Raw genomic sequence first — 26,837 nt, 5'->3', positions numbered from 1 at the left:
AATTGCTCTTTACTTTACTGACCTTCCAAAAAGGGGAGCTGCATGACTAGAGCATCCTGACCCTGCAATACATGAACAACCCGCTGTCTATACTTCACCTGTCACTGATGCAAGCACCAAAGCCTTATGATGTTATATTATTGACTCCTAACGTGTCGTGCGTGCCAGAGCCAGTCGCGTTTCCACTGTATGCGATGCTAAAGGCTACTTATGTTAACCATTGGGATAATAAATACACACGTTTATAGAAAATATCAGAGACTGCTTGAGGAACGAAGACAATTCTTATATGATTATAATCGTGTATTTATTTGGTTTAATGTTTTATCTCTCTTCCCTGTGCCTGTTGATTCCTGACAAATGCATATCTTTCACAGATTCACACACTCCGGTTAACTAACTCAACTCCTGTTGTCTTCTCATGAGCTCCCTCTGTTGCTCTGGCTGAAAGGATCAGGATAGATAGACGAAGAGATCACGCAAACATCCTCGGATAGCAATCATCGCATAATTTAGAGGAAAATAAATAGAAATGCTCCGAAAAGTGACGTAAACATAGGGTATGTTATCAATATATTTCTAAATGTTTAAGCCTTTGGATTTAAAAGCCTTAGTGGAGTTGTTTTTTGCCTTCTTGTGATCGCAAATAAAAGGAAGCAGGCGCAACTGAATAGGTCTGTGTTTTCTTTTTATGTCAATATAAATATCAGTTAGATTCAGCATGATTGATGTGCACTCCTGACATAAATTAATACATTACTATTACTGTAACATTTTTTATTGTAAAACATTGTTCAAATATTGATGCTGGAATCTTAAATCTTTAAGTAAAAAACAAACGTTCGCAAGTTTGGATCGTTAAATCTTGAATGACTGTCAACTGTTGAATGAATGAGTGTCACGTCCAGCTTGTTTACTTCGAACCGGAAGACGCTTCCACGTTTGACGCAAGGCCTCATGGGGCGTAGGAAACTTATGGATATAGTTCTAAAAATTGCTCTAAATATCACAACATCACAACTATAACGATAATGACAGAGGAAGGATTTCGTTGGAATCACTTTCAGAATGATTTACTTTTCCAGCTGATGGATAAAACCATTGACAGCCCCACATGCTTTGCGTAGGGATAGATCGGGACAGTAAATGTTGAAATTAAGTGCTGTTTAATGTGTTTTTTAGTAAAGGGAAATACCTTATAAAGTTTGTTGTTCAGTTATATTTGACATTTAAAAGAGTTTATGTTATGTCAATTTTTTGAGGTTACCATTATGCTGAAGAAGCGTAGACCTTGTGGTTAGGCTCTGGGTGGCTACATGATATATATCTACGTTGTTTTCAACAAGCTTTAACTGTGCTAAAGCCAGTGATGAGAAGTTCTTTTTCTGATCAATACTTGCATGCTACAAATGTTACACTTAGCATATGAAAAAGTGTTTAGTTTAGTTTTTATAGAAATATAAATAAATTAGTTTGAGAGCCAGCACATAATTTACACAGTCTACATATTGTCATCAGCTTTACCCTTCTCAACGGTCATGGAACATGTATGTGTGTGTACAACAGCTACTCACAACCTAAGCACAAGTGCACATCTTCATCACGATGGTAACAAAAAAAAAAAAAAATATATATATATATATTTTATACGCTACTCTTTTAAATGTTCAAAATAACTAAACATTAAACACTTAAACACTAACAGGTCTTTCCATTTCCTTGAAAGCGCAGAAAACTTGAGCAACTCTGCACACGGGGCACCAGTCTGAATTACAATAGCACTGGTTGGATCAACAAGAATGAATTATGTTCAGGAAACATTCACAGAACACGTCAAATGAAACTGGTGTGATCTCATTCAATTAGTACAATTAACCTAGCTTAAGTTCAAATAAATCAGTTCAACTGTGTGGAAATAGGTGTCATAATTGAACTAAGTTAGACCAACAAGTTATTTTTTTGAGTGTACAGTACAGTCCAGAAGTTTGCAACCACTAAGATTTTTTATGTTTTTAAAAGAAGTTTCGTCTGCTTACCAAGGCTACATTTATTTAATTAAAAATACAGTAAAAAACAGTAATATTGTGAAATATTATTACAATTTAAAATAACTGTGTACTATTTAAATATATTTCACAAAGTAATTTATTCCTGTGATGGCAAAGCTGAATTTTCAACATCGTTACTCCAGTCTTCAGTGTCACATGATCCTTCAGAAATCATTCTAATATGCTGATTTGCTGCTCAATAAACATTTATGATTATTTTCAATGTTGAAAACAGTTGTGTACTTTTTTTTTTTTCAGGATTCCTCGATGAATAGAAAGTTCAAAAGAACAGCATTTATCTGAAATACAAAGCTTCTGTAGCATTATACACTACCGTTCAAAAGTTTGGGGTCAGTAAGAATTTTTATTTTTATTTTTTTTAAAGAAATTAAAGAAATGAATACTTTTATTCAGCAAGGATGCATTAAATCAATCAAAAGTGGCAGTAAAGACATTTATAATGTTACAAAAGATTAGATTTCAGATAAACACTGTTCTTTTGAACTTTCTATTCATCAAATAATCCTGAAAAAAAATATTGTACACAAATATTTTGTACAATTGTACACATTAAATGTTTCTTGAGCAGCAGATCAGCATATTAGAATGATTTCTGAAGGAACATGTGACACTGAAGACTGGAGTAACGATGCTGAAAATTCAGCTTTGCATCACAGGAATAAATTACCTTTCTTCTCTTATATCGAAATCCTCTGAATTTCTCTTTAAAATTTCTCGTTTTAGACTTCTAATTTGTGACCGGTGTTTTGTTTTGCTCTATCCTCTACGCTTCCATGTTTGTCAATACGTTGGGGTAGAGTTTATCCTTTTCATCGCAAATCGACGTGTATAGCCGTCTGTTAAACATAGATATTTTTCTTAAACAGACGCATTGATTCACTTCAGAAGGCCTTTATTAACCCCCTGGAGCCGTGTGGATATCTTTTATGATGGATGGATGCACTTTTTTGGGCTTCAAAATCTCATTCTCTGTTCACTGCCATTATAAAGCTTTGAGAGCCAGGATATTATATAATATAACTCAGATTGTGTTCGTCTGAAAGAAGAAAGTCATATACACTTAACATGGCTTGAGGGTGAGTAAATCATGGAGTAATTTTCATATTGGGTGAACTAAACCTTTAAGACTTCCACTGGGAGAGCTTTAAAATAATATTGTTTGTTTGTATTTTGTTTGATGTTAATAACTGAGGGATGAGTCATAACTATTTCGAGGTAATCAACAGCATGTGACAAATGCTGTCAACAGAGCTTAAATTGTTTTGAACCTGCAAAACTCATTTAACAAATGGAAAAATTACAATTATAGTGGTTTCTTAATGAATAAGGTCATCATCTGTTTGTGTACCTTGACAGAGCAGCACATATTCAGGCAGGTTCCTCAGAGCAGTCTGCACTACATCAAAGTTTCCGCTTCCCAGGCAGTACATGAAAGTTGGCAGGAATTCAGCAGCCATACTAGAGTTAGCAAAGATAATGGTGAGTGTATTTGTACATGACATTTCGATCTAATATACATTACATACTTCCCTGGAGGCATCTCACCTGGGGATGTTCTGGATGCATCGCAGGGCCAGACTGAACGCCATGTTGCGGCACACTTCCTCAGGGGAACTCATCAACCGCTGAAGATCATTCTGATAATACATGACAAGTTGTTTGTGCTTGTTAAATCTTGCTACATTTTTTTTTTCCATTCTGCAATTTTGTGTGCAATTGTACAATGTACTTACAACAAAATACTGAATGATTTCTGGATTTCTTTTGGATTTCTCATCCACTTCAGTCAAACCCTCAAACACATCTAGAACAAAAAAAAACAAAAAACAAATATATATATATATATATATATATATATATATATATATATATATATATATATATATATATATATATATATATTCAAATAATATTTATTTTTTGTTTTATTAAAACAATTACACAAAATGTAAGAAACATATAATTTATAAATTATTTAACAAGTATAATTATTAAAAAAATATTTAATTATAGAAGTTAATATCCAAATGTAAAACTATTTTATGTTTAAATGTATATTTTATTGATGTTATAAAAAACATTGATGAAATTATAAATAATAATAATAATTACTACATAACTTGCAAAATTCAAATGCAATTGTTATCATTCCTCTTTTAAATTTAATTAACCTTTTTTTTTTATTTTGAAAAAGAATGGCCTTCAGTTTCCAACATTAGTGTAGAACTCTCAGCTCAATTTAATATGTTTAATTTATTTTTATTAAAACACAATTTTTCCATTTAATCTATGCCACAGAATTTTTCAGAAAATATGAAGAACATGCACTTATTTACGGTGGGCCTATCTATCTACTAAAGAACAGTGTATCAGGAAGCAGTCTGATAACAGATTTATTTATCTCACCCTCAATTGCTTCTCCTTTGGAGATCTTCTTCAGGCATTTAGTCATGTCGGCTGCAGTCAGAGGCACGGAGGCTGAGATGTTGACCAAAGGGAGGGAGCCTGAGGATGAATCCTCAGCTGAAATACAAAGAGTGAGAGACAGGCTTCGTGAAGATCATCTCACATGTTACTCTGTCTCCTGTGATGTGAGGTGTTGGAGCCCCTACCGTCTCTGTCCTCAGCAGCGCTCTCAGAGGAACCAGACTTCACAGGCAGAGTAAGTCCAGCGAGCAAAGACTTGAGCTGCACCAGGTCTGGATTCTCAGTGGATAGTCCCCTGAAAAAGAGAGAAAAGAAAACACAAGGAAACTCTTTAAACGAAGGGAAATATGTTGCAAAAAGAAAGTAAATGTAGCTCTGTAGGGCTGAGAATCAATCCTGAAGTTGGATACTTAAGATCAGGAATCAGGTACTTGTTATCAAATAAAATTTGTAAAACTTTTGTAGCTTTAATATGGATTCATCTATATTTTATTTATTTGTATAAAACTAAGCAGTGTTATTTTACATTTGATTAAACTGATTTCAATTTCTGTCCCCGGACTTTGTTCGGCCTGTTGTATTTTTGTGAAAACCATAGGCAAAATTTCTTGTGTTCTTTAGGCTACTGATATTTGTTCATGATATTCAGCTGCAGCTTACAAAAAGAAATAGGTTTGATAATTAAAATTGACTTGATTTTTTCTTCTTGGGATCAAAACTAGATCCAAAGACTGATGCAAACAAAAAAAGCTCTTACTGTAGCACATCTGAGTGTTTCTGAAGGAAAGGCACAGCGGATGCTGCATCATAGGTTATGTATTTTTGGATGAACTGCACAAATTTGTTTATGATCGGCATACGGGATGATCTCCTAAAGTTCTGCAAGAAAGATACATGAAAAAAATATTCCCACAAGATTCTTTACAATCAGCTTGTATGGTTTCATTAAAACAAACTAATATTAATTTAGCAGATAAGCAGCAAGTTTGAGAGGTTTGTAATAGTGCCAAGAACATTTCCATTATCAAAAATTATTAAATGTCACTATGTATTTAATATTGTGGTGTGTTAAAAATAAAAATGTGATAAATGTGGTGCAGCATTGTCCATTACAAGAGGAGGTCTTCATACCTGCAGTACTTTGATAAAGGACAGCAGACAGTCCTGCAGTGCCCTCTGGTGGTCAGAGTGGAAAACCAGCGGCTGCAGCAGCTCCAGGACAGCTAGAACATCACTGAAGAAGGTCAGATGGGTCTGCTGTCTGATCTCATGCAGGTTCAGGTGGATGCGCCCATGCAGGAGTGCAGCGATCATGGGCAGGTGTCTGAAAAACACAAACAGCTCAAGTACACATTCAGGACATAAACTCTCGAGCAACGTGGAATTTAAACGAGCCCTGTTTATTTTCTTAATAAATGTCACAATGGCATAATTCATCAGTGCATGTTAAGCATGTGAAGTAAAACATTTTTCACATGTTTTGAAACAATGGTTTATTTATTTATTTATTTTTTCTAAATTTAATCATTTTCTCCATTTCAGAAATGACCTTTTTACATGACCAAGGCTGTGCGAGCAGGGAAAAATATTATTTCCACCTGAATATTCAGTTACATTATGGAAGTTACATACATTTCGAATACTGTTGCGTTTTATATGCTTAAGTCCCTGAGAGCTCAAGTTAATATTTCAATAATTTAACAACACATTTGCATTATTACGATCCTCTGATGTCAGTTAAAGATGCACAACTATAGCAAGGTACTGCAGTCCAAATTCAAAATATTGGAGACTTGTTTCTCCTGAGGGCATGCATCAGGAATGAGCACAATTGACAATGGAAGGTGACGAGCCTTAAACTAAGTTTAGAATCTGGCAACTCAGGGTGTTGAAATACTATTGGGTAAATTGGCAGTGGGCGGGATCACACAGACGAAAACAAAGACAGACATTCTGACCCGGAACACACATTTAGAATAACTGGCTGTAGCATTGTTTTTCGGAGAAACAAGTATGTAAACTCTAAATAAGTATGTATCTAAATCTCTGCAAACACAAGGAATTTGTATGCTTTAGTACAGTCAAAAAAATTACACACAGCACCTTTACTGGTCACATGACATGCAGGTAAACAAAAAACCCTCATCTTTTTAGTGTTTTATTTCAATTGCTTTTATAATTATTCATTTATTTTAATTTTACATTTCCTTGATTTCATTAATTATTAGCTTTTTATCAACCCCAGGGATTTGGGAAACCCGACACTAGAGCATTTCTGGTTCTTAAACTGAACAGAAAATTGTTGAGTAATAAACCTGAGTAGAAGCACGGGGTGAGATACGGCCAGTTTCCTGCAGGCCAGATTGGCATCGGACACACGGTTCTCAGCTGATTTGGAGTCTCCTGTGTCAGCTAGCAGAGTGATGAGACGATGCACGAGAACATCCAGCTGAAGGTGCACATGTACACACAGAAAATAAAGAGTATTAATCTTTCAGCTGCTGTTAACAGGAAACCCATAACATGAGGTGTCTCAAGCTGCAGCGGTTACCTTGCAGGTGCTGCCATCTGCTGCCCCCTCAGCACTCAGGGTGGCCTCTGGTAAGCGGATGTGTTGGATGACCTCTGGGAAGTGCAGATAGATCTGCAGCAGCAGCGTCTGACACCTCTTACTCATTATACTGGAAATATCACACATATGAAAATAATAAGTAAGAAGAATTTAGACATGTCACACACAACAGTGCTGACCGTTATATTGCAGATGGTTCCAGGAGAGGCTCCACGAGTAATGTCAAGTTCATAGAAGGGGACTTGATGGATGACCATGAACATTTTTTTCAACAACATCAAGAGTTAAGGTGTAAGGTCCTGTGACTGGTTACTATTTCCTTTCAGTTTTTCACCATTTTTAATCACTTTTGCCTTCACAAATTCACTTTAAATTGTCCTATGGTGAATGAATCGAATTTTTAAAACAATTAATATGAATATGTAATTTTTTTTTTATATATAAAGCTTTACTATTATAGATTAGTTATAATTTAAATAAAAAAAAAAAAAACACTATTAAATAAGCAATAATTATTCAAATATATATAAATATTAATAATAATAATATGAATTTTTACTTTAACACCTATTATAGTTATAAATTAAATAAGCAAAATACTATTTCAAATCATTTTAGACAGAGAATTACGGAAGAGGATTAGGGCCAAGCAATAATAAAAAAATAAAACCATCTCGAGATTAAACTCGTTAAATTTCGAGAAAAAAGTCGAGATAAAATGTTGAGAATAAAGTCATTAAATTACGAGAAAAAAGTCGTTAAATTACGAGAACAAATAATCGTAATTTAACTAATTCGTTCTCGTAATTTAACTACTTTTTTCTCATAATTTAATGAGTTTATTCAACATTTTTAAAAATGTAACAACATTTTTCCCCATAATTTAACAAATTTGTTCTCGTAATTTAACGACTTTTTTCTCGTAATTTAATGACTTTATTCTCAACATTTATCTCGACTTTTTTCTTGAAATTTAACGAGTTTTTTCTCGTAATTTAACAAGTTTATTCTCAACATTTTATCGCAACTTTTTTTCTCGGAATTTAACAACTTTAATCTCGAGATGGTTTTATTTTTTTATTATTGCTTGGCCCTAATCCTCCTCCGTAGAGAATAGCATGTTAACTTTCCAAATTAATTATGACATCATAAATCACTTTAATATTGAATATTAATAATAATTATTATTGACAAAAATGTATTAAATACATAAGTAGTATAATAAATATTAATAACATGACATTTTTTGGTAATTTTAACAATTATTATAATCATTTGTTAAAAAGATAGCAAAATATATATATATTTTTTAATGGTATTTTGACTTAACAACTATTATATTTCTTAATTAAATACATAAAATGCTGTTTATAATGCTGAGAATCATTTAAAACCATCCAGAAACCATGAAGTCATAACTGCTTATATTAATAATAGTATATAATAATTATAGTATATTAATAATAATTGTATTGAGAATGATGTATTGAATACAAATACAAATAATGTATTGAATACAAATAATAATAAATATTTTGGGCCATTTTAACAACTATTATAATTCTAAATTATTGCAAAATACTATGTAAATATATTTCAAATCAACTTTCCAAAAGTATTTTAAAGTCAAGAAAAGAAAAACAATGAAGATTTAAAAAAAATAGAGAGATTAACACAGTCTAACTAGAAAAAACAGCCAGTATCAATAAAAGACTTTATTACCAACAGAAGAACACACAGTCATAACTGCTTGTCCAATCAAGCAAAGGCCTTCTTACCAACAACTTTGTTGCTTAATTGTGGTTTATGCCTGCTAATCCGCTGTTGTGCTCACAAGCAACAGATATGAGGAGAATGCCAAACAAACACAAGCGTTTATCCCACCAAACATGCGCTTTACATGCCAGTATTACTCGAGCCCATTCTCGACCATAAGACAGCTTAGCTAGACTTAAAAATATCGTATTTCTGGGAGTAATTTTTTGTCTGACCTTGTCCAAAGTTTTCTCCCCCTCATTAAGGGGGTTTAATAACCAAAGGCAAATTCATGAAAGGAAGGGGGGCTGCCACCACAAAGAGCCCCAGTCTGATCTCTCTGACAGCCCCAGTCTGAGCTACGACTCACAACAGAAGCCAAAGGAAGAGCTGGAGCCTTAATCCTCACGCATTCATTATACTACACTGAGCTCTCTCAAAGATCACAGCGCTGAACGACTTCAGCTGCCTCTCATTTCACACCACAAGAACTAATTACAGCTCTTCCCGCTATTGTGCCTGATGTAGCGCATTTCTGCTGTAAGCAAAGGAACGGCACGGTATCACGTACTTTCATCAGCCTCTTTAAGGGGGCTTTTAAAGAAGAAGTTCAGCGCTTTGCGATGGTGGTGAGTGTGGAAGAGTGTTTGGTAACATTGTACAAACCCTGACATCTGTCTGACACTGTTGTCCTTGCTGTTTTGGGGGGCTTTTATGCCCACTTTTTCATAGATCATTGGAAACATTGTCAGAGCAGAAGGAAGCAAGTTTTCTTCCAGGATAACCTTGTAAGTGGCTTGAGTAACACATCCTTCACAAAGATGGATCTGCTTGATTCTGATCTTCTCTGATGAGTCCAGTTTTCAGCTTTGCTCAAACCTGCTCCTCTAATGGTTAGACAGAGACCTGGAAAGGCCTACAACCCAGTGTCACACAACCACTGTAAAATTTGGTGGATGATTGATGATGATCTGGAATCGTTTTTATGAAGTACTCATGACTTAAGCCATGTACAGAGTTATCCAGGAAGAAAAATGGCTTCTGCTCTGACAATGTTCCCCAACTCAAAAGATTGTTTTTTTCCTTGAAGGACAATTCCGCATGCCACACAGCCAGGCCAATAAAGATGTGGATAGAGGACCACCAGATCAAGACCCTTTCATGGCCAGCCCAATCTCCTGACCTGAACCACCACTGAAAACCTCTGGAATGTGATCAAGAGGAAGGACACAAGGCCACAAACCATCAAACAAAGCCAAGCTGCTTAAATTTTTGCACCAGGAATGGAATAAAGTCAAAACACATAAGCTGTGAGTGGAAATCAGGGTTATTCCACCAAACATTGATTTCTGAACATTACTAACGTGTTGTTTAAAAATGAATATAAACTTGTTTTCTTTGCATTATTTAAGGTCTGAAAACATTACATATTTATTGTTACTTTGACAAGTTGTCATTTTCTGCAAATAAATGCTCTAAATGACATTGTTTTTACTTGAAATTTGGAAGAAATGTTGAACAAAAGCGTTCATTTTATTATAATATAAAATAATATATAATATAAAATAAAATATAATACATAACGCATAAATAACAAACAGTAAATCCAGAGAAACAGCTAATTTTGCACTGGTCTCAGTGCAAGTGCAAGCTACAAAAGTTACTCAGTAAAGAGCAGTGAGTGATTTTCTCTGTCTTATGTTCTTTGACTAACATCAATGACAGCAGCAGGTTTATTAGGCTGCTGTCACTTTAAGACCTGACGCACGATGTCCTTACAACTCTTTGGGCCCTATCATACACCTGGTGCAATGACAAGGTGTGTTCAGGCGCATTGTTGGTGCGCTACTACTTTGAGGCAACAGAAATAAACTGTGCCATTGACCAACTGAAACCTGTTCTAAAGTCAATGGGGCAATATTTGTTTTGTTATTTAAAGGGGGCGTTAGTAATATGTGCATGCACAACCCGCGTACACTCTGCTTATTACACACACACAGACGTGCAGCAGCACACAAACATGCCAAATATTAAAAATAAAAGATTAACAATGTAAAAGATTATTATTGTGTGCATAAGATAAAAATGCTTTGGTGGAATCCGATTTGTCCCGTAGATGGTCTGCTCGTGCACGAGCAGATCCATTTCCTCGCTAGAGAAGCATTCAGTTTTTCCGCTTGCAAATTCCGCCATGTAAATAGCGAATCATGGTGAAACCATGGTGCGAGCGCAACTGGCTTTTAAAGGGAATGGGAGATGAGATTCTGATTGGTTTATTGCACGTTACACCCAAAACACACCCATTACTCATTAAGAGAATAGGGACAACCCTTTTAGAGCATACGCCGGGTGCGCCGACCTTTTTTCCCCATCCTTAAACTAGCAAAAGTGGATTTTGGACACACCCTAAGTGCACCTGCACCATACGCTTTAGACCATTCGCTTAGATCATTAAAATAGCGCCCTTTATGGTCATTTAAGACATTATTTAACTCATTTAAGACTGTTCTTACGAGGATACTCAACAAAGTGGGCATTTTGGCATACTTTTGTGTATTTTGGTCCATTCAAGCATGAAAGAGAACTCAATGTGGACGGTGCTAGCACAGATTTAAGTTCTTTTTTTTTTGCGTTGTATCACACTTTAATTTTTAAAAGCACTTGAGTGAATGATAGCCTGATCATAATGTGACGCTAGCTAAAGGTTGACAGAAAAAAACGAATGCTGCGTTTTTAAGACCTAAACTGAAAAAAATAAAAAAATAAATCACATGCATTAATTTTGACATCTCTAATATAAAAAATTATATATATATATATATATATATATATATATATATATATATATATATATATATATATATTATACATACATATATATATATATATATACACAGTACACATATATACACACATACAATAATATATATATATACAGTCCCCTCCAAAAGTATTGGAACAGTGAGGACTGAAAACATTTGGGTTTGACATCAAACAATTTATATGAGACAAAAGATCAACATTTCAGCTTTTATTTCCAGGTATTTACATCTGGATCTGATACACAACTTAGAAGATATAACCTTTTGTTTGAACCCACCCATTTCTCATGTGACCAAAAGTATTGGAACAGATTAACTTAAAATAGATTAAAGTGAATAAGACTTAATATTTAGTTGAAAATCCTTTGCTTGCAATAACTGCATCAAGCCTATGACCCATTGACATCACCAAACTTTTGCATTCTTCTTTTGTAATGCTTTTCCAGGCTTCCACTGCAGCCTCTTTCAGTTGTTGTTTGTTTTGGGGGGTTACTCCCTTCAGTCTCTTTTTTAGCAGGTAAAATGCATGCTCTATAGGGTTTAAGTCTGGAGATTGACTTGGCCAGTCTAAAACCTTCCACTTTTTGCCCCTGATGAACTCCTTTGTTGCTTTGGCACTGTGTTTTGGGTCATTATCTTGCTGCATGATGAAGGATCTCCCAATCAGTTTGGTTGCATTTTTCTGTAAATTGGCAGACAAAATGTTTCTGTACACTTCAGAGTTCATTTTGCTGCTGCCATCATGTGTTACATCATCAATGAAGATCAATGAGCCCGTCCCAGAAGAAGCCATGCAAGCCCAAGCCATGACATTACCTCCACCGTGTTTCACAGATGAGCTTGTATTTTTGGGGCCATGAGCAGATCCTTTTTTTCTCCAAACTTTAGCCTTTCCATCACTTTGGTAGAGGTTAATCTTTGTCTCATCAGTCCATAAAACTTTGCCCCAGAATGTTTGAGGCTTGTCTCTGTAGTTTTCGGCAAATTCCAGCCTGGCCTTCTTATTCTTCTTGCTAATGAGAGGTTTGCATCTTCTGGTGTAGCCTCTGTACTTTTGTTCATGAAGTCTTCTGCGGACAGTAGACTGTGATACCTTCACTCCTGCCCTCTTGAGGTTGTTGCTGATGTCACTAACAGTTGTTTTAGGGTCTTTCTTTACAGCTCTCACAATGTTTCTGTCGTCAACAGCTGATGTTTTTCTTGGTCTACCTATTCGAGGTCTGTTACTTAGTACACCAGTGGTTTCTTTCTTCTTCAGGACATTCAAAATGGCTGTACTTGCTATGGTCAATGTTTGTGCAATGGCTCTGATTGATTTTCCATCTTCTCTCAGCTTCACAATTGCTTGTTTTTCACCCATAGACAGCTCTCTGGTTTTCATGTTGGTTACACGTCTAACTATAAATGCAGTCTGCACAGGCAAAACCCAAATCTGAAACTGAGTGCAGACATTTAGTGCTATTTATTGTTTGAATAATCAATGTAATAGGACACACCAGGGCAACAAAACACACCTGTCAGTCACATGTTCCAATACTTTTGGTCACATGAGAAATGGGTGGGTTCAAACAAAAGGTTATATCTTCTAAGTTGTGTATCAGATCCAGATGTAAATACCTGGAAATAAAAGCTGAAATGTTGATCTTTTGTCTCATATAAATTGTTTGATGTCAAACCCAAATGTTTTCAGTCTACAGAAAAAATAAAGGAATAGCCCTCACTGTTCCAATACTTTTGGAGGGGACTGTATATATATATATATATATATATATATATATATATATATATATATATATATATATATATATATATATATATATATATATATATATATATTAAAAACTTTAGTCATATACAGACTCAAAGGATGTACCTGTCTCCCCACTTCTTAACACAGCTGATGAGGTACTCAGAGACTTTCTTGACATTGTCCAGGTCTGAGTGGAGACAGCTGTGCAGGAGGGGCAAGCGGGACTGGAGAAGAGAGCAGGAGACCTGGTCCAGAGCGCTTTTGGAGGTGGCTGAGTCACGGCAGCTCAGCTCTGACTCAGAAAGGATGAGGTCCACCAGACTTATGAGCTCCTCAGAACACAGCTTCAACACAAACTGCTCAGTGCGCTTCTGCAGAGACACACAAAACACCATCTTACACAACCATAGCCAATATAAACTTAAAAATATACAATCTATGGCCAAACATTGTAGTTTCAGACATTTGGATCACTACAAATGGCACTTGGGTCTGGTTAACAATATAACTAGTTTTAAAGGACACTAAAACAGTCATAATTTAGTTTGCCATGACCATTATCTACTTTCCTGCAGATCCCTGAAATGCTACTAAACCAGGTAACTTACCAGGTAAATTACATTCCCTGCTTTTTCAAGATTGTGGGAACCCTAACCCTGTTATGGTTGTCTAAACTAACTGCATATGAAATGAGAAACCGCAACCTTGCCAAGCTGCTGTATATTAATAATATTAACTGTGACCAAACCTGTGGAGTTTTCTGATCTCGCCCCTGCCAGATACGGGGAATGTGACTGCAGGCCCACAGGAAGTCCAGAGCTGAGGTTGGGTCCAGTCTGGAGATCAGATGAAACAGAGTTACACACGTCGGAGGTGTGAGAACAAAAAGAGGGGATTGTGTCTGACAAAGCCGCTCACCTTTGCTCTCTGTGCTTGTTGAGCAGAGAGCTGATGCACTGATGTAATGTGCTCCAGTTGGACTGGTGCGTGAGGAGGGCCAACAGGTATGGCCTGTAGGAGGGTGCCACACTCACACCGCTGCTTTTAGCCTGAGACATACAATGAGAAAATCACACTGATCTTATATAAAGAAGCGATAGATCGCAACAGCCCACTGTTTCTGTTTCCTTGGATCCAAAAGTATTTCTCCCATTCATTTTCTCTGTATGCATTTCAGAGCTCTTGCCATAGATATTCTTGTTATAACATGTCACGTTAAAATACCAAGCGTTACGTGTAGCATGTCCGAAAATAAAACATGATGGAAAATTGACAGCTATTTCAGTCAAACTGACAGATAAGCTTTATTTGTAGGGCAACCTTATGGTTTGAATTGATTCGTTTCAGTCTTTTTGAATGGAAGTTCCCCAAACCGGAAGTGAAATTCAAAACGCAGTAGGCTTGTCAGGAATAAGGTGGATTAATGGAATAATGCATTACTTTACTCTTTGCATCATCTTATTACATAATGCACGTTACTTGTAATGCATTTCCCCAACACTGCTTATGAGAGAATGGATAACCTACTTGTGCCATAAAACTTCGAAATTATTAATGTAAATTTAACTAGCCTGTATTTTATATTTAATAAAACAAACTTAAACGCATCAAAAAGAGGAATATTAGCTGTACGCTTCTTACTTTCTGATCTCTCTAACAGAGAGGAAGACGTTTACTTGTTATCGCACCCTCACATGTACGTATCTAAATCTGTAGCCACACCCACGTATAGAGAAACTATTTTACCTTGTTTTGAGCAAAAAGCAGCTTCTGCTGAAGATCTGAGCACACAGAGGTGACCTCTGGGTCGAGCAACTCCAGCCAGTCGACCAGCAGCCCTGAACACGAGCCAGGCTTCTTTGACTCAGTCCTGCCAGAGAGGACACACACCCGTCATCAACCCAGACAATACACAGTGTTTCCAGCAAATAAATAATACACTAATTAAGTCAGTGATTCCCAACCAGTTGCAATTTAAAATAACCATTTTCTATTTAAATATATTTTAAAATGTAATTTATTCCTGTGATCAAAGCTGATTTTTCAGCCTCATTACTCCAGTCTTCAATGTCACATGATCCTTCAGAAATCATTCTGATATGATTTGCTGCTCAAGAAACATTTATTATTATCAATGTTAAATACAGTTGTGCTGCTTAATATTTTTGTGGAAACCCATATACACTACCATTCAAAAGTTTGGGGTAAGTAAGATTAAAAATAAATATTACTAATAATAATACTTTTATTCAGCAATGATGCATTAAATTAATAAAAAGACAGTCAAGACATTTATGTTTTATAGATTTCAATTTCAAATAAATGCTGTTCTTATGAACTTTAAGCAAAAACAGTTTTGAACATAGATAATAAAAATATTACTATTATTTGAGCATCAGTAACAATTGATCATTATTGAGCAGCAAATCATCATATTAGAATGATTTCTGATCATGTGACACTGAAGACTGGAGTAATGATGCTGAAAATTCAGCTTTGACATCACAGAAATAAATTACATTTTTAAATATATTAAAATAGAAAATTGCTCTTTTCAATTGCAATAATATTTAACAATATTGCAGTTTTTACTGTTTTGTTGATAAAATAAATGCAGCCTTGGTGAACACTTGGTGAAGACTTCTTTCAAAAACATAAAAAAACGTTAATTATTCCAAACTTTAGTGTGTGTACATACACACATACATGCAATTAAATGTTATGAACATGATATTACAAATAACTGTAATAATAGTGATTTTCCAATATTATATAAAGGAACACATTTCTGGTTTGCTGTTGAGGAAGGGATACTTGAGTCTTACTGTTGGGAAGTTGTGAAGCACTAGTTTATATCACACTGCGTATGATGCATATTTTGTCTCACTGTGGCCTACTATGTTAACTTTGGCTGTTAAAAAAAAAGTGTTAACCCAATTTTACTATGTGTTCCTTCCCCACCTAGAAACAGTATCACCAGCACACAGTAAGGAAATCTGTGATTAGGCAGCGCAGAGTGACTCATGGCGCGCTTACATTTTGGAATCCACCTCTATTTTCACCCCTCTTTCCTCTGTTTCCTGTAGCAGCAGAGAGATCACCATGGCAACTGGGCCTGCTGCGTTTCCTGGGGTTCCGTTCTCCGTACCGATGGTCATAAGCAGGGACAACAGCTCCTCTAGATACGGAGACTTCACCTCCATGAGGCCCTGCAACACTAAGGCACGCAAGGTTTTTATTTTATAATATCGGCACTCTGTGAAACGCACACAGGTCCAAAAGAATGAAAAACAACCCATCGCAGCCAATCCCACATCGCAAAAATGAGAACGACCACACGCTTTGCTTCTGAGTAACCCAGACTCCAGCCCCACCAGGCTAACTCTCATGTTTGAAAAGTCAACCCTGGCCGTTGGAGCTGTCGCTGGACGTAAACAAGCCCTGGAGTGGATGTGTGGCCCTGTGTGAGGTTGTTTTTGTTTTGGTGGGGTTTCAGAACGGAATGTTAAAATCATAAAGAGAAACATTAAGGACAGTGTTAGTGGTGATGATGGTGCATGAGTCAAACGCTGCCCTCCGGAGAGACTGACTAATGCTGGCAACCACTCCAACACCAACACACAGTAACACACAGAACTTAAATGCCTCTGGAGAGCTGACTTACCCTTCGCTCCTCGCCTGTTAGCCTTACGTTTGCCACAAACCAGTTCAAAAATTTTTTCCAAAGCATAAATTGAGTACACCACGTGGTTCCTAGAGGAGCTATAATTAAAGTTAATAACATCATACACCGATAAGTGCTGTGCAATGAAGGCACAAAACATTCAAGGGATTATATCATAATTTTTTTTCCCCCCATGGGGCCAGACTCATGAAAATCTTCTTAAGAAATAAGATAAGAAAAATCTTAAGATAAATTCTTAAAATGTTCCTAAGTGCAAAGTCTCAAATATTTTCTTAAGAACATCTCAGTTTTTTTCTTAAGAAGAAAATGAAAGTCTTTGGTGTTATTTGATTGGTATTGCTGAAGACTAGATGAATGAAAAACACCTCAAAACCTGTCTTTTTGCACTGCCTGCAGATTATTAATCCCAGTTAATGACTCAGCATCATGTTTTTAATGGCATGACAAGTTAAAATCATTATTTTAAAAGAGCATGTCTTCAGAAGATGCAACCGTTATTTGCTCTGTCTTTCTTGCGCTCTCTCTAGAGTGAATGCGTCCTGTATCTATGGACTGCTAGTTCTATCTTGAGTGAGTGCATCACGAATACACACTCAAATGATCGATCAGAGTATTCATCCACATATGGTACTAGTAGTAATATGTATTATATTTAGCTAGCTAATGTTTGAAACAACCCAATATATTCATTAAACATCTTACATTTGGGTATTTAAGATAGGCTGAAGGTTATCCTAACTTTAAGAAACTATTTACATTGATTTTTAAGAACGCTTTTTTTGAGAATATGAACACTTCTTAAATTTTATCTTAGTAACAATCTTAAGAAAAGTTTTTGTGAATACAAAATATTCTTATCTTTTTTCTTAAGATAGAAAATAAGAAGAAATTAGCAGTAAAGAAGAATTTTATTCTTAAGAATGTTTTGTGAATCCAGCCCCTGATGTCCACTTATGGTAATAAAGTTTTTCTGGGCCACAAACAGTCATGATTTAGTTTCTTAAGACCATCCTCTCTAACCCTTAGGCCTGTTTCTCACATCTCGCATGTGAAACTTGCATGGAAACTGGGCAGTTGACTCATAATGTTTATGAACTTATAATTAACACTGTATGAATGCCTACTTCAAGCGAAATTGAAGAACGAACTGGTTGTTCAAACAAAATCAGGCCAAAACTATTTTCGTTTGATGCTTCAAGAGTTCAAAACAGATCGCCAAGGCTAACTTTCTGGAAAAGTCTAGCCTGGTAAACACCTTCAAACTACCATTGGTCAGTGGCAATGATATAATAGGTAGGCGTGGCTCTGAGGCTTTGCTTGACGTTAAATCTTCTGTCTGTCGAGGTCAGATGTCCTCAAGTAAAAACATGAACACACCGGAGAACTGCTTTATAGTAGAAATTTAAGTTGTAATTCTAATTGAAAGAGACACTGACAGTTTTTTTTTTCATGTTTAATACTATAAAGCTGCAATCTATTGTATAAAATGCTATATAAATAAACATAAAGTGACTTTACTAGAGGGCCGAATTGCAGAGCTGGTGCAAACATCCACATCGCTATGAATTAGATGCTTTCTTAACTACTGTATTCTCACCGCTGTCATTTTTACTTATTTTGTTGCTGAAAGAAAAGCGTGCAGCACATATTTACATATTCATCTAAACGTCACTCTCAGCAGTGTGGCAGGCGTCGGGATGTTTGCTGACAGTATATAACTGGTCACATATTTCAAACTTCTTTTTACCTCTAAGCGAAGAACAAAAAAAAAAAACTTACATGTGAATATATATCGGGGCCTTTGGGGACAATGTGTATTTTAGTTGCATAGTGACAAAGCCAGGAACAGCCCAAGGTTTGTTTAAAGGCCTTTGCACGCTGAGTCCGAAATTTTCGTATACGTGATCCTAAAAAATAAAGACCTTGCACACTGAGTCCGATGCACATTAATGAATCCGTTGCGAAAAAATTAGCAAAACAATACAAAATGGAGTCTTCAAGCAGTGAGCATGTCCTCTCTCTTCTTAAAAAGAGAAAAAGAAAGAAGAAATATTGGGTCCATCCAATCCTGAGATTACATAGAGAGAAAGGAGAGTTCACCTCATGAAGGAGCTGAGTGATTATCCCGAGCAATTCAGAGTTTACTTCAGGATGTCAGTGGCTCAGTTTGATGCTTTGCTACTGGCACAATCTGTCTTTATATTCTGTCTCTTTGTATTCCACACTTTGTTTGTCATACAGTGCTGCTGTTTTGTGCTGTAGACATCATGGATCAACTTGTCAGATGGCATTCGGTATTTTGGCATTCGCTTTTACGGTGGCTCTGAATTGTCAAAACATCTCTCAAAATGCGTGCCACGGATGCGAAAAACGCAGAAAAAAAAAAGAGCAGCAGGTGCTACACACAAGCCAGAAACAACACAAGGTTTGTTGAACTCTATTTCATTTAGCCTTCAGTTCTTCAGATATTTATGAATAATCTACTAATTTTCTAATCTACTTCCTCCGAACACCGACACTTTGGCAGCTTAGTTTCAATAAAAGCATTTTTTGGATTTGGGAGGATTTCTAAACATTTTAGTATGTTTTCACAGTACAATGAACTCTCTAATTTTAAAAGAATCACACAAAATTTGATTCATTGTGATGTGACCCTTTAAGTGAGAACTGGAGGACCCTGTACTGCTTAAATACCTTTTCGTATGAGTTCAGGTTCAGCGTTGCATTTTTCTCCAGCTCTCAGAGAGGCAATAATGCCCCTCGCTGCCACTTCAGAGTCACGTCTATACACCAGCGCTTCAGCCAAGTGCAGAAATCCTGTACGAACTGATGACAAGACACAGTCAATACACCTGGATAGCATGCTAAGACTAAAAACGATCAACTGACTGTATTTTCTGACCTGATTCAACTAATTCTGTTGTCAGTTTGAATGTGTGGTTTCAAATGTGACCTGCACAGCTAAGATTCAGGAATAGGAGTGACTCACCATCTGTGATGCGATGTTTGTGAGAGTACTGTGCTGCCAGAGATTTCAGCAGGCTGTGGAGTGGCCCCGTCTCCACCGCTGAGTTCTCCAACCACGTCAACATCTGCATAACGGCGTTGAAAAACAGTGACGAGAAGCCAACATCTTGAGACACCAACCGCTAGAGGAGAAAAAGAGAAGTAGACAGAGTGAGCAAGCAAAAGGAAGCACCAGTGATGAAAGTGAATATGTAGGTATGAGTAGGTTAGGTGCCTGGTAAAGATGGAGTTGGCGCAGTAGAGGGCAGGAGATTGTATGGCTGTGGTGCATTGCCATGACCAGGGCTCCAGCGTGGGCGGAGTTTAGAAGGGCTGCTAAGGCTTGTAGGAGTCGTCCGGCAGCGCCACCCTGCTGGATGTGTCCCTGCCGTGCCCGCAGGACCTCCTGGGCCAGGGTCTGCTGCAGAGCTAATGACAATGGCCGGACAGGGGGCGGAGGCCAGCGAGGATCCACCTTCAGAGGGAAGAGCTAGATGGGGAAAGAGAATCATCACCATCACTGTCAAGTCATAAAGATCTAACCTGATATTCTTAAAAATCATTTTACAAGATGCCACAATTTATATGAAATGTTTTTTTTTCTATTTATTTGATATGTACACATTGACTTTGCAAAAATAATCAATATGATGTGAAATGTTTCTTGTTTTTTTACAGAATTGATCATTTGAATGATTGTATCAATGTTATTTAATTTATGTATTTTTATTTTTTTAATGAAATATTATTGAATTATTTTTTATTTGCATTCTCTCATCCATCTCTAGAGTTTAATTAAAGGTCCCGTTTTTCATGGATTTTTGAAGCTTTGATTGTGTTTATAGTGTGCAATATAACATGTGTTCATGTTTCGCGTGTAAAAAAACACAGTGTTTTCACATAATTTACTTATCTGTATACCGCTGTTTCCACTGTCATAAAAACGGGCTGATGACTTCCTTGTTCTATGAAGTCCCTCCTTCAGAAATACGTAACGAGTTCTGATTGTGCCAGCGGTTCCCGTGTTGTGATTCGACAGCAGATTAGCGAACCTTGCCCGGAAAGATCACGCCTCTTACCATAACTTGGAGATGCATGCGCTCAGTGTTATTGTAAACATGTCTTTAATTTTACCCTATCAATTTGAGCCGGAATCAGACCCGGTGATTGGACTGTGGGATGAAAATAACAGCGTTTCGACGACATGGCGACAAACACACTCTACAAACGCAACTCTTGTGTATTCCTGTGGGCGGAGGTTAGTCAAAAAACTGTTTTAGTGACGTCATTAAAGAAGGAAGTAGAGGGATGTAGTCCAAACTGGCCGTTCGATGTAGGCGACTTCTGTTAAATAAAATATCTCGCTTGGCATTGAACTTTGAGCTTTAAAATTTTACAGATTTTATTTATACTCTAACAACAACATTACACACTAACTAAAGTTTGAAACATGGGATCATGAAGAACGGGACCTTTAATGAAGAAGAGGTTCATCTACGTAACTGAAAAGTCTAAATCTGGGATTTGTCAGCTAGTTTGAAGGGTGGTGCTATGCAAGAGACTAAAGGACTTCAAGCTAAACCAAAGACCAAATGTGTGTGACATCATTTAGAACAAAATCTGCCAAAAACAAAGGCTTTTTACAGTTTGTTTAGGTGGTTCAAAACAGCTTGTCAGTGAAAATTTTTCAGAAAACCTGACAAACCAATGAAGTTTGTTCTTGAAATTCAAGTATGTGCAGTTGAGCTTCCGTTTATCATATTTGAGCTCTGTTGTGCTCTATGTACAGCACCAGTCAAAAGTTCAGAAATATTACAATTTTTAACATTTCTTTGTGTTGCTGCTTAACATCACAATATTACTGTTTTTACTGTATTTTTGATTAAATAAATGTAGCCATGGTGAGCATAAGAGACTTCTTTCAAAAACATTAAAAAAAATTGTAAATGTTTCCAAACTTTTGACAGGTACTATATGTGCACTGATTAATGTTTATATTGGAATAAAAGTCTAAATTAAATATTTTAGCAACCATTACTCTTAAAGTAAACTGCTAAATTCATTACTTGTATATTGTCTTTATGTACTTTTTAAAGCATATAATTTTTTTTCTTAATGCACTTTCAATGGAGGGACAGAAATCTCTCAGGTTTCATTGAAATATCTTCATTTGTATTTCCAAGATGAACGAAAGTCTTATGGGTTTGGAATGACATGAGGGAGAGTAAATGACAGAATTTTCATTTTCATCTTTTTAAAACTGATTCAGTATTTCTTACACATTTGACACTGTTTTAATCACATTTCAATAATGATATTGTGATGCATTAAAGGGTAAGTTCACCCAAAAATGAAAATTCTGTCATCATTTACTCACCCTCATGTAGTTCCCTCGTAAGACTTTTGTTCATCTTCGGAACACAAATGTATTTTTTTATTTAATTTCCTACTTCCCACTTCTGAAGTTGTGATTACGAGCTCATCATGCGTTTTCTGCTTTGTTGCCTATTTATTGGAAAAATCTTAAAGCAAAAATAATATTTAGCATCCCATTCAGTGACAACCAAGTAAATATTCTAGTCAGCCTGCTGGCGATTCTTTTAATTTACTATTCATAAATTATTATTATTCATTACTATTATAAATTATATGTAAATATGCACTACTTTAACATTAGGCGATGTAGCTGTTGTGGAGAAAACTAATAAAGAATACCAGTCACACTCACAGCAGCAATCGTTCGCCTCTCTGCCATGTTTACAGTTTATGGCAATCCAAACTCAGAAACTCAAACTCAAAATTATCTCTGAATTTTCCAGTAGTAAATTCGACTTGAGAGTGTGTTCATGTCCAATTTTTTACTAGTAAACTTGTATTTACGATAATTCCGAAAGAACGTGAAGGCAGCATTAAACCATCTACAAAATCTAGATTAATCTAAAAAAAAATCTACATGATGTTGTGAGGTAGTTGGCAATACCCAGCCTTAGAAGAGAGTGACCCAAAAATTGGAGAGAGAATGGGGGAATGTGAACAAAACACATGCATGCTGGACTAAGACTGACCATGCCAGAAGCACATGCAGCTGTGCCACAGCTCTGAAAAGATTATTATATTATTAACATAGTAGAATTAAATCCCACTAAAAAAGCAGCATAAGTAGATCAAAGTGAGATGTCGTACCTGTAGTAGGATCCCAGTGAGATCATCCTCTGGGCCGATCACTGGCACCTGACTAACTGCTCTCATCTTTACGGAGCCATGGGGCGTTTCAACGGTAACCTTAGCCCTGCTCACCTCTGAGCTGTCTGTAACACATCAGATCAGCAAAGGACTCATTAGTACAGAATTTAATAATTCTGTTCAGTAACTCAAACTGAGTAAAACAGCACCATTAATCAGTGCTGACTGAACCCTTGGTGTAAGGCGTTAGATCCTGACCTCTGCGTTGAGGAAGTGAAGTACTGAGCAAACTGTGAAATGTGTGTCCTCCTGTAGCTCCTCTCTCATGCTGGACTTCCACTAGATGTGCCATGTAGTCTAAGAGGTAAAACATCCATGATATTAGGATCATTTCACACACTGAATGCTGAGAGAACAGAGTAAATCAAATGAAAGATCCTCACTCTTGTCCATGATGTTTTGCTCCAGTGTCTGGGGATCATGGGACACAGCCTGGTCCAGATACTGCAGCAGTTTGCTCATGCTGGAGACAGGGATCCCGAAGGACTGGACGAACAACAGCAGCTGCTGGGGCTCCAGATCCTGTAGGGCTGCAAATGACAGAGAAATCCATTCGGACTTGTACACAAACCTTAGTTTAACAACTAACTCACTTTTGGGTTTAAAAGACACTTAATATTCAGTAGTATTATCTATTTGACTGCACTGACACTATTGGATGAGAACAAAACTAGAACTGAATTGAGCTGAATAATGACACTCTTCTGTCTCCTGTAGAGCTGAAATTGAACTTGTTTTATAATTGATGAACTTTACACAGTTATTTAACTCAAGTCTGAACTGAACTGAGCTGAATTATGATACTATTGTCTTTTTAGAGGTGCTTATAGCTGTAATTAAATTTGTCTGGCATTACTGTGAAGCTGCTTTGAAACAATCTGTATTGTATTAAGTGCTCTGGAAATAAAACTGACTTGACTTGAACTACACAACCGTTCAAAAGTTTGGGGTCAGTAAGATTTTTTTTGGAATGAAATTAATACTTTTATTCAGCAAAGATGCATTAAATTAGGGCTGCAACGATTAATCGCGATTAATCGTTTGCAAAATAAAGGTCTGTGTTTACGTAATATATATGTGTGTGTTCTGTGTATAATAATTATGTATATATAAATACACACACATTCATGTATGTATTTAAGAAAAATGTTATATTTATATATAAAATATTTATGTTTATATGTAATATAAAATATATATAAATATATATATTTATAATACATGCATATATTTCTAAACTTTATACCTGTATGTGTTTGTATTTATATATACATAATTATTATACACAGAACACACACATATATATTACGTAAACACAGACTTTTATTTTGCAAAGGATTAATCGCGATTAATCGTTGCAGCCCTACATTAAATTGATCAAAAGTGACAGTAGAGACATTTACAATGTTACAAAATAGATGCTGTTCTTTTAAACTTTCTATTCATCAAAGAATCCTGAAAAAAATTTATCATTAGAAATGTTTCTTGAGCAGCCAATTCTGAAGGATCATGTGACACTGAAGACTGGAGTAATGATGCTAAAAATTCTGCTTTGTTATTACAGGAATAAATTACATTTTAAAATAGATTAATATATTATATTATTCACATTATAATAATATTTCACAATATTACTGTTTTTACTGTATTTTTAATCAAATAAATGCAACTTTGGTATTTCTTGGCATCAAATTTGGTATTTTGAAATCCGTATTCATAAACAAAATATGTTTACCTGCATCGACCAATCGGGAGACCTCAGATCGGATCATCCTTAATTTTAGCCAATCTGGCAAAAGAAGGGCCTCCTCAGACGTGTCAACAAGGAACGCAGTAGGAAGGGGCTTTTTATCAGGAAACCAAATATCCAGCAGTATATAGAACTCACTTTCCCCTAAAAACCACAATCACAGTAGCTGTTACTACAAGTACAGGCAGAATCAATCACTAAACACTGCAGCAGAGGAGACACTCACCTTTGGGAGGTCCCAGCGTGAGCAGGATGACCATAGCATGGACCACCAGAATGTGCATGGTGGCCGTTTCTCCTGTGGTCCATCGCAGGAACACTTGATCCTGAGACTCTGACTGTGAGGTTTAAAATGTGGTCTTTAATCATGTGCACAAGCAGTGATTTGAATTTCAAGTCCAGTTAATCGTTCCTTACCCAGCTGTACAGATCCTCTCCCTCTTTTGTCTTCCTCATTCGACGTATGTAGGCAGAGAAGATGGTGATCAGAGCGGAGAGAACGGCGTCAGACTCTGGCCTGCAGGAGTGCTTGGCGAACAGGCAGTTCATTATAGTGGAGCGTTCCACTATCAGACGAGCCACATCCTGAGAAGACGGGAAACACCAGAGAGGAGAGAAGAAAGAGGTTAGACAAGAGCTTTTTTCAGACAGATAAAAAGCTGTAGGTTTAAACTAACCAAGGCCAGGTCATTGTGGAGGGACTGCTCCTCCACTGGTGCATGCTGGGATAGGTAAATCAGGTATGCACTAATGGTTTGAGGATCTGTCTCCATGTGAATGGCCTGACAAAAAAAGAGAAAAAAAACACACAAACACAATAAGCTGATCAAGTTACAAAGATTGATAATCATGTAACTCCGTAGGTGGACTGACCTGCTGTAAGGCGCTGGCCGTCAAGCCTCTCACACTATCAAACAGAGGCAGTTTGGGGAGGTCCTGAAGGAGCCACTGGTAGCCTGGCAATAACTCTGCATCTCCAGAGTCCTCCTCCATGAGCTGATCCCTCTCCTCTCCATCTCTTAATCCTCCCTCAGTCAGCACCAGAGACAGCCCCTGATACAAACATCACAATCAACCATCTTATTAAAGTGTCTAAATGAACCAAGCACCGGTGTACGGTTAATTAACTCCGCACCTTCATGGCCAGCACTCTAGAGGCCACCTGAGAAGAACTGAGACGCCGCAGGAAGTAGTCCAAGACCTCGCATGTGGTCTGTTCATCAGCCTTAGGACCCAGCAGAAGGTCCTGCAGCCGCCCAAGAAGCTGCCTCTGTTTCTGCTGCCTCTGATGGGAAATATGAGGAGGGAAAAAATACAGTAAAAACAATAATATTGTAAAATATTAATGCAATTTATTCTATTTAAATACATTTTAAAATGCAATTTATTCTTTTGATAGCAAAGCTGAATTTTCAGCATCATTACTCCAGTCTTCAGGGTCACATGATCCTTCAGAAATCATTCTGATATGATGATTTGATGCTCGAGAAACATTTATTATTATTATCAATGTTGAAAACAGTTGTGCTGCTTAATAATTTTGTGAAAAACAATGATACCTTTTTTTCAAGATTTTTGATGAATAGAAAGTTCAAAAGAACAGCATTTATTTGAAATCATTAAATCTTTTGTAAGATTATAAACATCTTTACTGTAGCTTTTGTTCAGTTTAACATCCTTGCTGATAAAAATGTGACCTGATAAAAGTGTGACCTCAGACTTTTTAATGGTAGTTTTATATATTCAGCATCTTGGCCC

At 36.4% G+C, this 26,837-nt stretch overlaps 1 protein-coding gene across 5 annotated transcripts in view; it reads right to left on the bottom strand.

Moving 5' to 3' along the window:
• The window catches only part of ints1 (integrator complex subunit 1), a 38,827-nt gene that overhangs the window by 810 nt on the left and 11,180 nt on the right, over positions 1 to 26,837 (bottom strand). For all 5 annotated transcript variants that reach the window (XM_048192882.1, XM_048192912.1, XM_048192898.1 and 2 more), the window contains 26 exons: positions 26,215 to 26,364; positions 25,953 to 26,132; positions 25,757 to 25,861; positions 25,497 to 25,664; positions 25,306 to 25,417; positions 25,065 to 25,223; positions 23,713 to 23,859; positions 23,528 to 23,626; positions 23,270 to 23,394; positions 20,322 to 20,576; positions 20,070 to 20,229; positions 19,775 to 19,906; positions 16,432 to 16,612; positions 15,142 to 15,265; positions 14,314 to 14,444; positions 14,144 to 14,231; positions 13,519 to 13,766; positions 7,048 to 7,177; positions 6,812 to 6,945; positions 5,628 to 5,820; positions 5,254 to 5,375; positions 4,682 to 4,791; positions 4,476 to 4,592; positions 3,803 to 3,873; positions 3,615 to 3,706; positions 3,418 to 3,527 (listed from right to left, as the gene is read on the bottom strand). In XM_048192882.1, coding sequence (XP_048048839.1) covers positions 3,418 to 3,527; positions 3,615 to 3,706; positions 3,803 to 3,873; positions 4,476 to 4,592; positions 4,682 to 4,791; positions 5,254 to 5,375; positions 5,628 to 5,820; positions 6,812 to 6,945; positions 7,048 to 7,177; positions 13,519 to 13,766; positions 14,144 to 14,231; positions 14,314 to 14,444; positions 15,142 to 15,265; positions 16,432 to 16,612; positions 19,775 to 19,906; positions 20,070 to 20,229; positions 20,322 to 20,576; positions 23,270 to 23,394; positions 23,528 to 23,626; positions 23,713 to 23,859; positions 25,065 to 25,223; positions 25,306 to 25,417; positions 25,497 to 25,664; positions 25,757 to 25,861; positions 25,953 to 26,132; positions 26,215 to 26,364 — 3,643 coding nt within the window. The remainder of the gene's footprint in view (positions 1 to 3,417; positions 3,528 to 3,614; positions 3,707 to 3,802; positions 3,874 to 4,475; positions 4,593 to 4,681; positions 4,792 to 5,253; positions 5,376 to 5,627; positions 5,821 to 6,811; positions 6,946 to 7,047; positions 7,178 to 13,518; positions 13,767 to 14,143; positions 14,232 to 14,313; positions 14,445 to 15,141; positions 15,266 to 16,431; positions 16,613 to 19,774; positions 19,907 to 20,069; positions 20,230 to 20,321; positions 20,577 to 23,269; positions 23,395 to 23,527; positions 23,627 to 23,712; positions 23,860 to 25,064; positions 25,224 to 25,305; positions 25,418 to 25,496; positions 25,665 to 25,756; positions 25,862 to 25,952; positions 26,133 to 26,214; positions 26,365 to 26,837) is intronic.

The sequence above is a fragment of the Megalobrama amblycephala genome, linkage group LG1 (assembly GCF_018812025.1).
Source record: "Megalobrama amblycephala isolate DHTTF-2021 linkage group LG1, ASM1881202v1, whole genome shotgun sequence".
NCBI lineage: Eukaryota > Metazoa > Chordata > Actinopteri > Cypriniformes > Xenocyprididae > Megalobrama > Megalobrama amblycephala.
This window is presented reverse-complemented; position numbering and strand designations above follow the sequence as displayed.